General features: G+C 37.6%; 1 protein-coding gene across 1 annotated transcript in view; it reads right to left on the reverse strand.

The window, feature by feature from the left end:
* Positions 1-1,019: 1,019 nt before the first annotated feature.
* LOC118477191 overlaps positions 1,020-13,102 on the reverse strand; it is a 95,539-nt gene continuing 83,456 nt past the window's right edge. Inside the window, exons 81-90 of the mRNA XM_035972102.1 lie at positions 12,752-12,860; positions 10,827-10,999; positions 10,032-10,147; positions 8,893-9,051; positions 7,584-7,725; positions 6,430-6,641; positions 4,534-4,749; positions 3,572-3,686; positions 2,181-2,363; positions 1,020-1,303 (exon numbers count right to left, since the gene is read on the reverse strand). Of these exons, the coding sequence (XP_035827995.1) occupies positions 1,020-1,303; positions 2,181-2,363; positions 3,572-3,686; positions 4,534-4,749; positions 6,430-6,641; positions 7,584-7,725; positions 8,893-9,051; positions 10,032-10,147; positions 10,827-10,999; positions 12,752-12,860 (1,709 nt within the window). The remainder of the gene's footprint in view (positions 1,304-2,180; positions 2,364-3,571; positions 3,687-4,533; positions 4,750-6,429; positions 6,642-7,583; positions 7,726-8,892; positions 9,052-10,031; positions 10,148-10,826; positions 11,000-12,751; positions 12,861-13,102) is intronic.

Genomic DNA, 13,102 nt, shown 5'->3' on the forward strand with positions numbered 1-13,102 from the left:
CCCCCCCGGACTCTCCCTTAAACAAGCTACCCATAGTCACACAGACAGCACTTTGAAGATAACTTCTTCAAATAAAAAAAAAAATATATCACGTTATGAACAAAATCACACTGAACGTGGCAAGGTGTAGTGCAAGTAACGAACAGACCCCCCATAATATATAAAAGTTAAGTAAGCATGAAATTAATCTTTTATTGCAAAAGAGAACATTTCATAAACATTTAACCTCCTCCCCCCAAACCACTAGTTTCATATCCGAGACTGAGGCTGAACACTAATGGAGGAGTATCTTTGATGCTTTTTAATCTCCTTATAAGCAACTAAATTTGAGAAGCTGAAAAATCATGTGAATAAACTTCAAGATGACAGAAGGAGCTGACTGACTGGAGAATAAAGAAAACAAAGGAGAAGCCTCTGTTACAATACAAATTAACACAAAATATCATGGGCATTACCCACTTTACACGGAGATATTTCCTGAATGACCAGTCAAAACGGGATGAAAACATACATGATTGTAAAATTAAAAATGATGAAAAATGAATGAAAGTCAAAGCAAAAATCAAATAAATGGAAGACACGGAAAAAATAAAATAAGGACTAAGGACTCAGAAAAGGAGAAAAGTCAGTGGATGCTTTAAAAAAAAAATGCAAATGGTAAGAGTCAAACAAGAGGTTGGTAAAGTAATGTAATTAAAAAAGAGAGAAGGAAAGAAAGCAAAAAAAAGCTTTTAAACCATTAAGAGAACAGTTCATTGAAGAATAGGGAAAGGACAATATGACTACAACTAGAGATTTAATTGAGACGCTTACGACAGATTATACAGATTATGGGAAGTTGTGTGGTCAGACATACTGGGACTAACAGGGAGATCACTGTCAGTGGATGGGGGGGGGGGGGGGGACTGCATATTCACTTTAATGAGCACAATGTACACACATCTAGTTTTTAAGTGACTTGAAGAAATGAGCATGATAAAATACAATTATCCACCCCTTTCATACAATTATCCATTGCTTTAACTTGATCTCTTCTGTTTGAACTCAGATGGCCACTGGATCGGAAAAGTAAAGTAAAGCAAGTATCTCTTCAGTCCGAGCATACTCACTTTCCATTCCTTCGTCTCTGTTCTCACTCGAGCTCTTAGATGGCTGCCTTTCCACCATATGGATAAGCCTGAGGTGTCCTTAGTGTCTCCTCCGCATGACAATATGTACATATCATTGCGGAACTCATTGATGGCCAGGGAAAATTTAATCGTAAGCCCATATATGCACTTTGACAGGTCCCCTAAGCAAGTTCCTAAAATAAGGAAAATTTAGAAAAGAGAATTATTGAATAGACAATATTATATTGTATCCTTTCAGCAGAAATAAAGACAATAAAATTGAGCTGCAACAAAGTGATTGCAGATGAAAAAGAACATTATCCATCTTCAATAAATTAGATTGTGGATCTCAACTTTTAATTACTACTACGGACCATACATTCTTAGAAAATAAACATTTCTACATTTAAAAAACCCCTAAGCTTTCCACAGACTTAGTTTGAAACAAAATGCCTCCCAGTTTTTAAAATCTTTTTTTTTCTATAAAAATTAAGTTGACAGTATAAACAGTGATGAGTGTAACTGATAAATCATAATTATGCAACAGACTTATATCCTCATAAATGTGTTATGCCAAAACCACAAGCTATTCCTCCATATCATTATTTGACTGATATAGTGACTTGAAACAATTTGGGCTGTTCTTGACAGAACTAAGTAATGGAATGGATTGTTGGTTGGATTGAATCATGCATGATATATGATTTTGTACTAGAGATCATAACCAAACAATAGCTAACTGAAAGGGAGATCAGGAAAAGAAGATGGAGTGAATTGGGCATATACTTATGAAGCCAATCCACAATATGATAAGGCAAAGACTAAGAGGGAATCCTTAGGGGAGGAGGAAGAGAGGAAGGACAAGATCCACCTGGGAATGAAATCTGGAGGCAGGTCTCAGGCACATGTGGAACAGCTGGCTGGAGGAGGAGAAGATCGCCCAGAGCAGAGACGGACGGAGAGCTTTTTTTGGCAGCCTATAGGCTACCTAATAACAGAGTGGGTAAAGAGGCAGATGACGATGATGAAGATGATTAGAGGTCATGAAAACAGATCACTGTACAAACATACCTGTTAGGTCCATAAGACTGAGGTATTCGTTGATGCCATTAAACAAAATGGCGTTCCCTCCTGCAGGACCATCAATAAGTGTAGGCGTGCCAAAAACCTGTAACTGGAACGTGGGTGTCACCAGGAAGTTGCCTTCAATACGGATGAAGATGTAACGCTGGATCAACTCTAGAATATTGGGTACTGTGAAAGAGACACATAAGCATGAGCAGAGATAAATAAAGGTTAGCCACACTTTGCCATGATTCCATTTTTTCCTCTTAGAAATTTTCTACAGACTGTTTAAAAAGATATTTCTAACTCACATAAATATATTTAGTATTATTTTGAACAATGATGTCAGATGACGAGTTATAATTTAATTTTACAGGAAACATGCTTAAAATGGCAACAAAAATCAAGACATCAACAGGCCATGTCCAAAAAATAAAGGAAGACAAAAATCAGGATGACAAATTAATTATGTATTTTCAATTCAAGCACTAATATTTCTATATACCTTTATTTAACGTATAATAGTAGTCTATAAGAGTTACAGTATCATGGGCAAAGATTTTGGCACCAAAATCTCCCAATTTGTTAACAAAAATTTGGAAAATCTATTGTAATAGCTCTAAAAATTGCTATCAAGTTATAAAGAACTCCAACCGGCAGTAAAAAGGACTGGATTTTACCCCTTCACTGCTCGCACGGGGCCAAAAATGCTTCCCCCGTGCCATGGGGGTGCTGATTCGGCAGGCCCTGAAGCAGTCGTTTTAGAGGTAATTTTCCCCTTTTTAAAGGGACAAAACTGTGTCAAAACTAATCCTCACTGATATTACAATAGCCTCCTGTGAATCTGAGCGCTATTTTTTTGGTTCTGAAGAAGTGAAGCATTGACGTTCTGAGTTGTGTTTCTGATTTTTTTTTCTTTTCTTTTCGCAATGGCATCCAACAGACCAGCCAATCGATCTTCCTTATCAGCTGCAGAAGTTCTAGACGAAATTATGAATGACTGTGACAGTGATGATAACGATTTCAATGGAGTTTCTGAGTTAGGGGCTCTATGTGACGCTAGTAGTAATAGGAGCAATTTTCCCCGGCACAGCTATATAGCTCATAGCCGGCAGTGAAGAGGTAAAGGAAAAAGGTTAATCTTTTATTGTGTTTAGTGTTTCTGTAAAAACAGAAAGGAGGGCCATACTGGTGTCCTATCATTTTAAAGTTTCTTAGTAAGTAATCAAGGACATTTTTTAAGGTGAAAAAATTGAAAAGTAAGTCATTGTAGACTTTTACCCTTGAAGAAACATTGCGAAAACAGTGTTTTATATAACATTTTGAGGCATTTTTCTGTTATTTAAAAATAAGAAAGTGACTTGGTAGTATACTATCTAACTGTATAATAAACTTACCAGTTACTTGAGTCCACCCCACATTTGAAACTTTGGTGTTGCAAATCTGAGTGTTGTCATCTGGCTTTGTGGCCCCGTTTTCATAGCATTCACCACCAATGTTACAGACGTCATCCTGTTAACAAAAATTAATAATGCATTCTTGCTGGGTCTTGAAAGAACCATTAAACTGAAAGCAGTCAACAATCGCTCAAAAGCCATAGCATTGCTACGTACTCTACCTCTACAAGGTGGATTTTAATAAATATAGCTCCCCGAGGCAGTGCCACTGACTGAAGTGTCTTTAGGCCATTCCCAAAGGGGAGACATATCTCGTTCAAGCATAGCGGAATCGTAAATGGGCTGACTCATGTCATGCTCATAACTGTGTCTGATCTACAACAGGGAACTGCTTTTTCTTTCCTGATCCTTACTATTGTAATTTTCCTCTACTTCTTTTGTATGTTTGTCACTCCCTTTTGACCTGCTATTTTGGGGTGCCTTGATAGTCGAAGCAGACCTTGTGCTGTTGAAGCTAGAGAGGTGAGCAGTCTAAGTCTGATTCCCTGAAAAGACTTCTCTGTTGACACCCACCCCTTGGCGTTAATATGACTTTATGCAGTTGCGAGCGCTGTAAAACCCTCTACTATAAAAAAAAAAAAAAAAAAAAAAAGTAGAAATACAATTTTCAATAAATTTGCAAACTAACATACCTTTGGTGTATTACTTTGCATGAAAAGTCTTGAAAAAGTAATTCAAACAAATTTGAAGTTGGAAGCCAATCCTGGAACTACAGAAAACTATTCTGGGCACTGAAAAAGTAAACATATTATTAACGCTAAAATATTTGTTCGACCTATATTCAAACATGATCTGCAGTAAAAATCAAATCCAATTAAAGTAAAACGATGCACAAGTTTAAGTCTCAACAAAGATAACGTTCATCTGCGAAAACTGAACAAAATTCCACTTTCTTCACTGACCCTTATGGTACATCCAGTCAAACTGCAAACTTGACAGTTTGAGTCGAACGAAATGAATACTAGAGGTAAGCTGACATAGCCCTCCTTGTTACTGATCGACACTTCCCAACTGCCAGGCTGATCAACATTACATCGCACTTCTTCAAGGCTGATAAAGGTGGCTTCAAATACGATCTCAGTCTTGGTGACGTCAACAGAAACGTCTGTGGCACCGACCTGAAACAAAAAGAAAAGGCACCTCCAGAACGCTGACATTTCAAAAGACCGCCCACCACCTGACTTGATAAATATTAAATTTTGGTTACGTCTTGATTTGATACCTTTTAAACGCACACAAAATGTAAAACCCAGACACAAACAACCATAAACATACATGGCTTTTTTGATTTTCCACATTATGAATTTTTACAATCATTAGTAAAACAAAAATAATGCATTCATGAATAGTGATTTGTGTACTCTAACACAGTAAACATTGCCTTAAGGACTTAGCACATAGCATACATCAGCAGTCTAAAGATGTTTGTAAGTTTCTGCACAATGAAAGCCACTCAACTTTTTAAATAATAATACAGTGAAAAAAAAAGATATCACTTGATCTAAATCTCATATCTTATCAAACGCTAAATGTTAAACAGCTGTTGTGAGAGGAATTTCACAAATCACTTTTAGCTCACCATAGAAGGAATAGAACTCATATAACATGTTACAAGTTTGATACTTCTCCCATAGCAAGTGCGATCAGTAGCCAGTGATTGTCTTTTTGTGTATGTATTCCTTATCAGATTATGAGGAGGGTGTAATCCTAAGTATTTGAAAGAATTGCGGTATGTTGAATAGGTCGGTACGCATGAAGAATTGGTTTAAATTTCATTTTATTGTGAAGCGCCCAGATTCATTAGGGAATGGGTGCTATAGAAGTGATCTTTATTATTATTTTTCTGATTATAATTATTTTAATTATTATTATCATTATTATATTTATGTTACAATACACAATCACAGACATTAACTTTTTCTGGACGTAGTTTTTTTGGGGGTCTAGACATAATTAACTTTTGGCTCGATTTGGCTATGCAGGTGGTGTACAAAATAACTTCATAGAAGCATAACCATCACTCAAAAACGTAACATATGACATATCAAATTGAAAGAAATTGAATGAGGAATACATCCCAGTATGAAACAAGGATTAATTTTGAACATAAGTACGCATTACAAGGGTTAGAAATGGCAATGACGGTGAGAAAAATAAATTTTGACGGAAAAAATTACATTCACCAAACATGTGGAAGCAAATCAGCATAGGTATCTTATCATATACAGGGCAAGAGCATAATCCATAAATTTCTGAATGCACAGCTTTTTATTTGAAAGCAATATTCCAATTTTTGTTGAGTTATGGTATTTATACTGAGTCTGGTTACATCATTTTGTTGATGCAAGAACGCAAGAACTAATTCACTCGTTTTTCCCCAAAACCCACGCTTTGACAAAGTGAAACTACATGTTTTCGTTTTATAAATCCTTTCTGAGTTTTTCAATAGCAATAAAAAGTAATTATAACTGATGGATCGTGATAAAACGAAACAATATTGAGGCACCCTATCGCAGCCGATATATCGGCGATACGTCCGGAAAGAGTTAATAGTTGGGTAGTTTTCTTGCTGAGTCATGGCATGGGGTGTCACAGCCCTAACATGTTAGTCAGGAAGGCTTGAACAAGTCAACTTAGGACTTTTGAGTATCTTTCACAGAACTGCATGAACATTTTTTTTCTCCAAGAAAAAAAATACTCCTCACTGTCTGAATGTATATGAACACCGAGCTATGAGGGTAAAAAAACCTGACTCTGCACACTACTTACAGTGAGATTTGATTATACAGAATTCTTACCACAAGACGCTTAAGGTGACACTGCAACACATTTAAAGTAGACACAGTTTGGGAGAACTTGGAACCTGTGACAGTTATTTGCTTGCAACCATCTGGATCAAGTCTGTGATCACACAGATTTCCACCAACAATCTCAAACAGGATGGGAGGAACCATCAGGTTGATTGAGCAGTCGAAGCCACCATAATCAGGGCCGCAGAAGCACACATAATCTGAAACAGAGTGAAGGTCACATTCAAAATTATGTTTCTTATAATTCTTGCATCAAAAGCAAACTAACAGTACTGATTCTCAACTCCTCTATAACTTACCCCTCTCCAAACCCTTCACACACTTTTCTGCATTCAATAAATTCAAGCTATTCAAAGAAGACCTATTGAAGAAGACCTCTTTAATTGACTATGGGCTTTGTTCTCATAATTATTTGCAAATCTAGTCTTGAAAGTTCATAATTTTTCTTCCGCATCAGCAAGCCCCTGAGCAGGAAAACAGAACATGCATTTTCTGGACCAAAAATGGAGTGCCATGCTCAGACCCTCAAAAATATATTTAATACACTTTTTACGTAGTGGTTGACAGTTATGTATATTATTTTTTTGAGTCACAAGAGGTACTTGGTATGTGCATTCTAATTCTGGGAGTACTTCAGTGCTGGATATATTTATAAATCTATGGCCATGCCCTCTACATTTTCCTTCCCTCCCAGTTGACTTGATGGCAGTTTAAAGCTAACTTTCCAGCGTTTGAAATTAGACACAGAACAATTTTTAAGTGGGGCAAAAAGACTGAAAACAACCATTTTGACTGAATGGTCAGCTTCTTTCTTAATGGTCTTATACTGTGGAAGCATGTCTAAATAACAATGTTGTCAGACCAAAGAGAGACATAGCGAATCCTTGATTTTTTTTTTTACCACTATTTATGAGGTTATGCCTTTTAAACTTTTAAACCCCCTCCCCCCCTTTCCCTTCCAGCTTTCAAGCAATCTCACAATTTACAATTTATTCCAAATCAGGCTATGAAAGAAGAGAACTGCTTCATGTATAGGCCTATGCAATACTTAGTTCTTTTTCCCATAATATGCTTTTTTCCCTAAGCTCATTCACCCACCATCAAAATAGGGAGTGATGAGAACTTCAATTAAAAGAACTTACTTTTGAAACAAGTTCCAACACCACTGCATTCATTTGGACAGAAGGGTATGATCTGCTGGGTGACATTTAAAGTGATCTGAGTAATGCACTGGATACGAATATTGTTCAACATTGTGACAGTCCAGCTGGTGTCATCCGTCATCTGGAAACAAGAAAATCTTCCTTGAGTCAAATGTATGCTGATATGATAACAATGCAAGTGAACTTAACAAAATAGCAAATGCTTTTCCACAGAAATATTGACAAGTAAACTGAAAAGATTTGTTACTTCCCAAAACATTTATATGTTTCTTAATGCTTGATCCTTTGATGTTACCCACATTGTGAAGAAGTGAGCAATACTGGAGATGTATATTCAAGATTGTGTTCAACAGAGTTAGAAGGGACCATTATGAAAACATAGCCAAGTAGAAATGAAACAAGTTGCATGATTAACTTGTGCAGTCTGTATCAGCAATTGTTAGCAAACCTGAGGCTGTGGACGAACTATTCGCAAAGTCATAGTCTGCCAACACCTCTGGTGTTTCTTAGCTTTTGTAGAGGTTTTACGGCATTCACAACTGTATAAGGCCATATGAGCGCCAGAAGATTAGAGGTGTTACAAGAGAGTAACAAACATAAAAAAGAAGAAGGGGAGATAAGGACGATAGATGTTTGATAGGAAAGAAGGAGCAAACCACACCAGAGCACCTGCCAACCACCCACTCACCTCTGGTGAGGCCCATACAAATCCCCACAAAATGTCATCTGACAGATGTAAGAAGGCGCCAGGGTTGTGAAAAGAGCATTACACTGTTGTAAGCGTGTTGTAGCCAGCAGGCAAGACAAATAAAACAAACACAAATAGAAGAATCTTGCTTGGTTTGTTTGGTGAAGTAAGCAACAAGGTCAGCTACTTAGGTTTACTTTGAACTTATGAAAGGATTTCCAAAAGTAAATAAACCAAAGATGCAATTCATAGGCTACAAACTGAGGAAAAAGCATGCTGACTAAAACACGACACATTTATGCAACAGTCAAAGAAGCAATTCTGTTGTCCAGTCTGCTATAAACCACTTTAGCCACCATCACCTTTTTACACAGTAATTGTTACGACGTTCTTGGTTATGCTTATAGCTTGATGTATAATTATGAAACGTGCTCACAAACAAACACAAGACCTCTCTGAGAATGAGTAGTAACGGAAGTTGTCCTTTATTATCAAAAAGGTCACGTTACGGCCTTGAGATGTTATAACACAGTTGGCCAATTAAGTCCAACCTATAGATGTACACACATGACAGTAATGACCAGTCTTGATAGCACTTACTTTGATGTCGTTGATACAAAACTCAATGGCACTTTCCACATCGACTGTGAAGTCAATACCGCAACCAGCAGCACTCAGACTTGAGCTCATCAGTGCTGATCCACACAGATCTTTTGCATGTTCATATTCTATACCACTAGGTGTTGGCCAGAAGACATTCTGAAACAATTCCATTAGGATAAATCAAATTATTTGTTGGTGGTATTACAACACTTACGTTTTACAATAGTATATGAAAGGAAAAAAAAAAATTTTAAAAATGAGTGGCAGACATACGGAAATATTTGCTTGAAATCCGAATTTGATAGTATTTAATACAAAGACAAACATAATAAAGTTGTAAAAATAAGTCTAAAAACTACAGAAACACCTAGATCTATACCTTAATGTAAAAATCTTGAATGCAAAATTTGTGGCAATACCAGACATGCTCAAAGGGCATTAGAAAAAATAAAATAACTTAGGCAAGCTGACAGTCATCAAGACAGAGCACCACATTGTGGCCATAAAAATGAAACCAAATTAAAACAAATTGTGAGATTTGTAGAAAAAGGAAGGGAAGGACATGGTGCCAAAATTCTGGGTAGGCCTGCAGAGATGGCAGAAGTAAATATGTGTAAATAGGCCACTGAATTAAAACTTAAAGCATGAGAGACGTTTTGCTATTTAAATGTTGACAAAAAATGTTTCATGAGTAAATGATGCTCAAAAACCTTGGGATTTGGAAGCCGATCATGAATGAATTGTACATGCTCTTTACGATCATTTCTGCCGACTCGTATTTGAAAAATAAAGTAATGAAACATTTTTCTGCCTTTCCCTAGCCTCTCTACACAACATAAATAAGAATCTACTTAGAAAAAGCCCTCAGATAGATTTTCATCAATATAGCCAGCAATTTCAGTTCCAGGAATGATGTAAAAAACCTCTATAATTCTAATGCACTTTGTCTATTTTTTACCATGATTCAGAGGAGCTAGAATGTAAACTTGGTAAATCAATGAGTACATGACCATCTGTACTTGAATACCAATGCATTCTAGGAAAAAATTTATTCAAAACGTACGTTTTTAACTCAAGTTAGTAGGCCCATAGAAGATAATCTCCCATCACTTACCATAAAATCCACCATCACTTACCGTAAACTCAAAGGTGTAGTTGATATTGAACTCAAATTCTATGAGTTCTGCCAAAGGATCAAAGCAATGCTCTGGCTCTTCAGAAGATGCTACCAACTCAGCTGTGATATCTTCATCTACAACATAGTAACACACATAAAACGGTTATTTCCTTTTCTTTCGGTCGCCACCTTGCATCACAGAAATGTGAAAATTACATGTATCACAAAGTATTTATTAGCATGTCTGTATTCATGGACCTTGACATCATCCACCCTTTCTAAGAACCAGTAATGTTTAATTTTACCTCCCCCTCCCTCCCCAAACGTCTTCGAGGATCCCAATAATTACACTGTGTGGTTTGCTGGTTTCTGTTCCTGTAAGGCATAGCTGTAACCTAATTGTGACCCACTGAACAACCCCAGATGTTGAGCATTAAGTCAAGCAGTTTGAAATGGGGGTTTAACTTTTCTTTAACCCTAAGACCAAAAGAAGAATAGTCCCAAACATCCGAGCATATATTCAACCTCTAGAGAGGCATTAGTGTTGTGGCTAGTGGTACTCCAAAATATTTGGGAAAGTAAAATCAAATTCTTTGATGCTTTGTATCTTCACCAAAACCCATTTGACTCTACATCCAGGTGTCAATTAAAGACGTTTTGAAAAATGTCTTAATCTCAATTGCAATTCAGTGCACTTCATAGTCTACTCATCAAAGCAGGCACTTGAAAGAATGGCCTAGTAAAATAATAAACTTAAGCAATCCAGTAACATGGCTTGAAGGACCCCCTGACAATTAACTAACATATATCTTACATATTTTGATGATTGACGTTTCGAGAACTGAATCCTTTTTGCAGGCCACAAGGTTCAAGTCACTTCCACAGGTTGGTGCAGCCCCTGCTACACAATTGCAGTACTCAAAACTTGTACGATCTTCAATGTCCTCCGGGCAGAAGCCAGAATAAATTGATTGTTCTTTTTTCACTCTGAAACATACAGTTCATGTTTACATCAGAATGAACAACAATATTCTTTGTGGAAAAATTAAATTTTGAGTAGCTCAGTAATAACCTAAGTGTTGAAGGGTGATATTCCAAAGAAAAAGCCAAGTACTCCGCTATAAGAAACTATCCCATAAACCCAGGTACTCTATTATGAAAGGCTATCTCATAAACCCACGTACTCTGTTATGAAAGGCTATCCAATAAGTCTGGATATATTTTTGACATCCATCTGAATCTTTCCAGTTTTTTTCATTTTCATCTTCTCTGTTCTCCCGCAAAATGACAAGGGTAATCTTAATACAGAGCAACTAATCTAATTTCCATGCATCTTGCCTGGTTTCCTTCTAAAAAGCAGTTCACGTTGCCTTCTTAGCAGGCATCTATTCCAATTTCAAGGCAAATTTTACTTCTATTTAGATTAGAGTATCTCCAGTGAGAGTATACATTAGTTTGAATTTTTCCTGAACAGCCAGTCTACTCTTTTGTTAAACTTATAACTGTTACGGTGTCTTTTTGAGCTGGTCACAACTGTGCAGCGCCCTGATGGAGTCTTACATGAGCAGTCAAAATGAACAATTGTTTACAAATAGCTCCCTGAAAGGTAAAGTGTTTCCTGCTTAAAACAGAACAGCTAGTGCCAAAGAGTGACCTCTTGAAAGGTTTCTAGGTTTAAGTGGGATCAGAGTACGCCATAGGATAGCCCAGACAAAGATGTATCTCAGTGTAATGGGCAAGAAGGATCATCCACTTCACAAAGCACTTCATGACAACAGGAGAGGCAGAATCAAGAGAGGAAAATCTTGGATGGCGTAAGCAGAGGATTCCCTGAGAAAAATCTGTGTACCTGAAAGCTTACCACTAGGCGAAGAATGGGAACAGGTGACAGGAGAATACAGGGACCTCACCAAGGTAAAAATAAGCATGGGCAGAGACAGAAGAAATATTGCTGCCACCATCAACGAGAGCGATATCAACGAGATTGTCGACACAAACTCAAAAGCAGGGGATCCTATAATTTATACAGATGGTTCAGTGAAAAGAGATAGCCAGAGAAGTGGATGGGGATTTGTTGCATTCGTCAACAGTAAAATCATACACAGTGCATCTGGAGCCTACAGCAGGGCTACATCAAGTATGCGAATGGAAATTGAAGCCATCACGAAAGCACTTGATTGGATGACCCAAGATCGCCCCCACACAACCCATGCTGTTCTTATCACTGATTCCATGAGTACCCTCAGAAGGATCGAAAAAGGTTTCCTGAGAACAGAATGGATTCAAGCTATCGAACCAACGCCTATACAATCGCTCACATGGATTTTCTGCCCTGGCCATGCAGCTGTTAGGGGAAATGAAAAAGCCAACAGATTGGCTGGTGAGGCCACCTTAGTTATCAATACAGTTCAACCAGATAGGGTTGAGATCCTGAAATGTCTCTCTTGCCAGCTGATTGAGGAGGAAGATAGAGAGGCAGAGGCCAGTACTGCCGTGGAGAGGATGATGCTTTTGGGAATACAAAAAAGAAGCAGAAAATCTGGCATCCTTGCAGGAAAGAACAGAAGAATGTTCAACCAGATGTGCACTGGCACAATCAGTAGAAGGACCCTCCGCAACATTTTGGAGAGAGCAACGGAGCATCAATGGACATGTCCGGAGTGCAGGGATGTTGCTTCCTGAAACAATGAACAATGAATGAACAATCTTGAAATAGCCTAACAGACTGATATTTCTTACCTCCAGTATTCAGAGAACTGTTTCTGTTGTTTACCACCTATTTTCAGGTCAATTCCATCCAGGTTGAAAAACTCATTGGACTTATCATCATCGTAGGATCCACACAATCCTGCAAAAAGGAACAAGACAAAGAAAGCTTATTTGACTACAGTTGAACCTGTCCTAACGATTACCTGTCCAAAATAACCATTTCCCCCTCTCACTCCAACATGTTTTCTATATTATAATAACACTGTTCAAGAGGACCACCTGTCTAAGATGACCACTTTTCTCCTTGACAAATGGTGGTCTCTTGGACACGTTCAAGTGTAGTTGGAGGATGTGGTGGGGGTGGGAGGTGGAGGGGGTGGG

This window comes from Aplysia californica, unplaced genomic scaffold, assembly GCF_000002075.1.
Source record: "Aplysia californica isolate F4 #8 unplaced genomic scaffold, AplCal3.0 scaffold00002, whole genome shotgun sequence".
NCBI classification, from domain to species: domain Eukaryota; kingdom Metazoa; phylum Mollusca; class Gastropoda; order Aplysiida; family Aplysiidae; genus Aplysia; species Aplysia californica.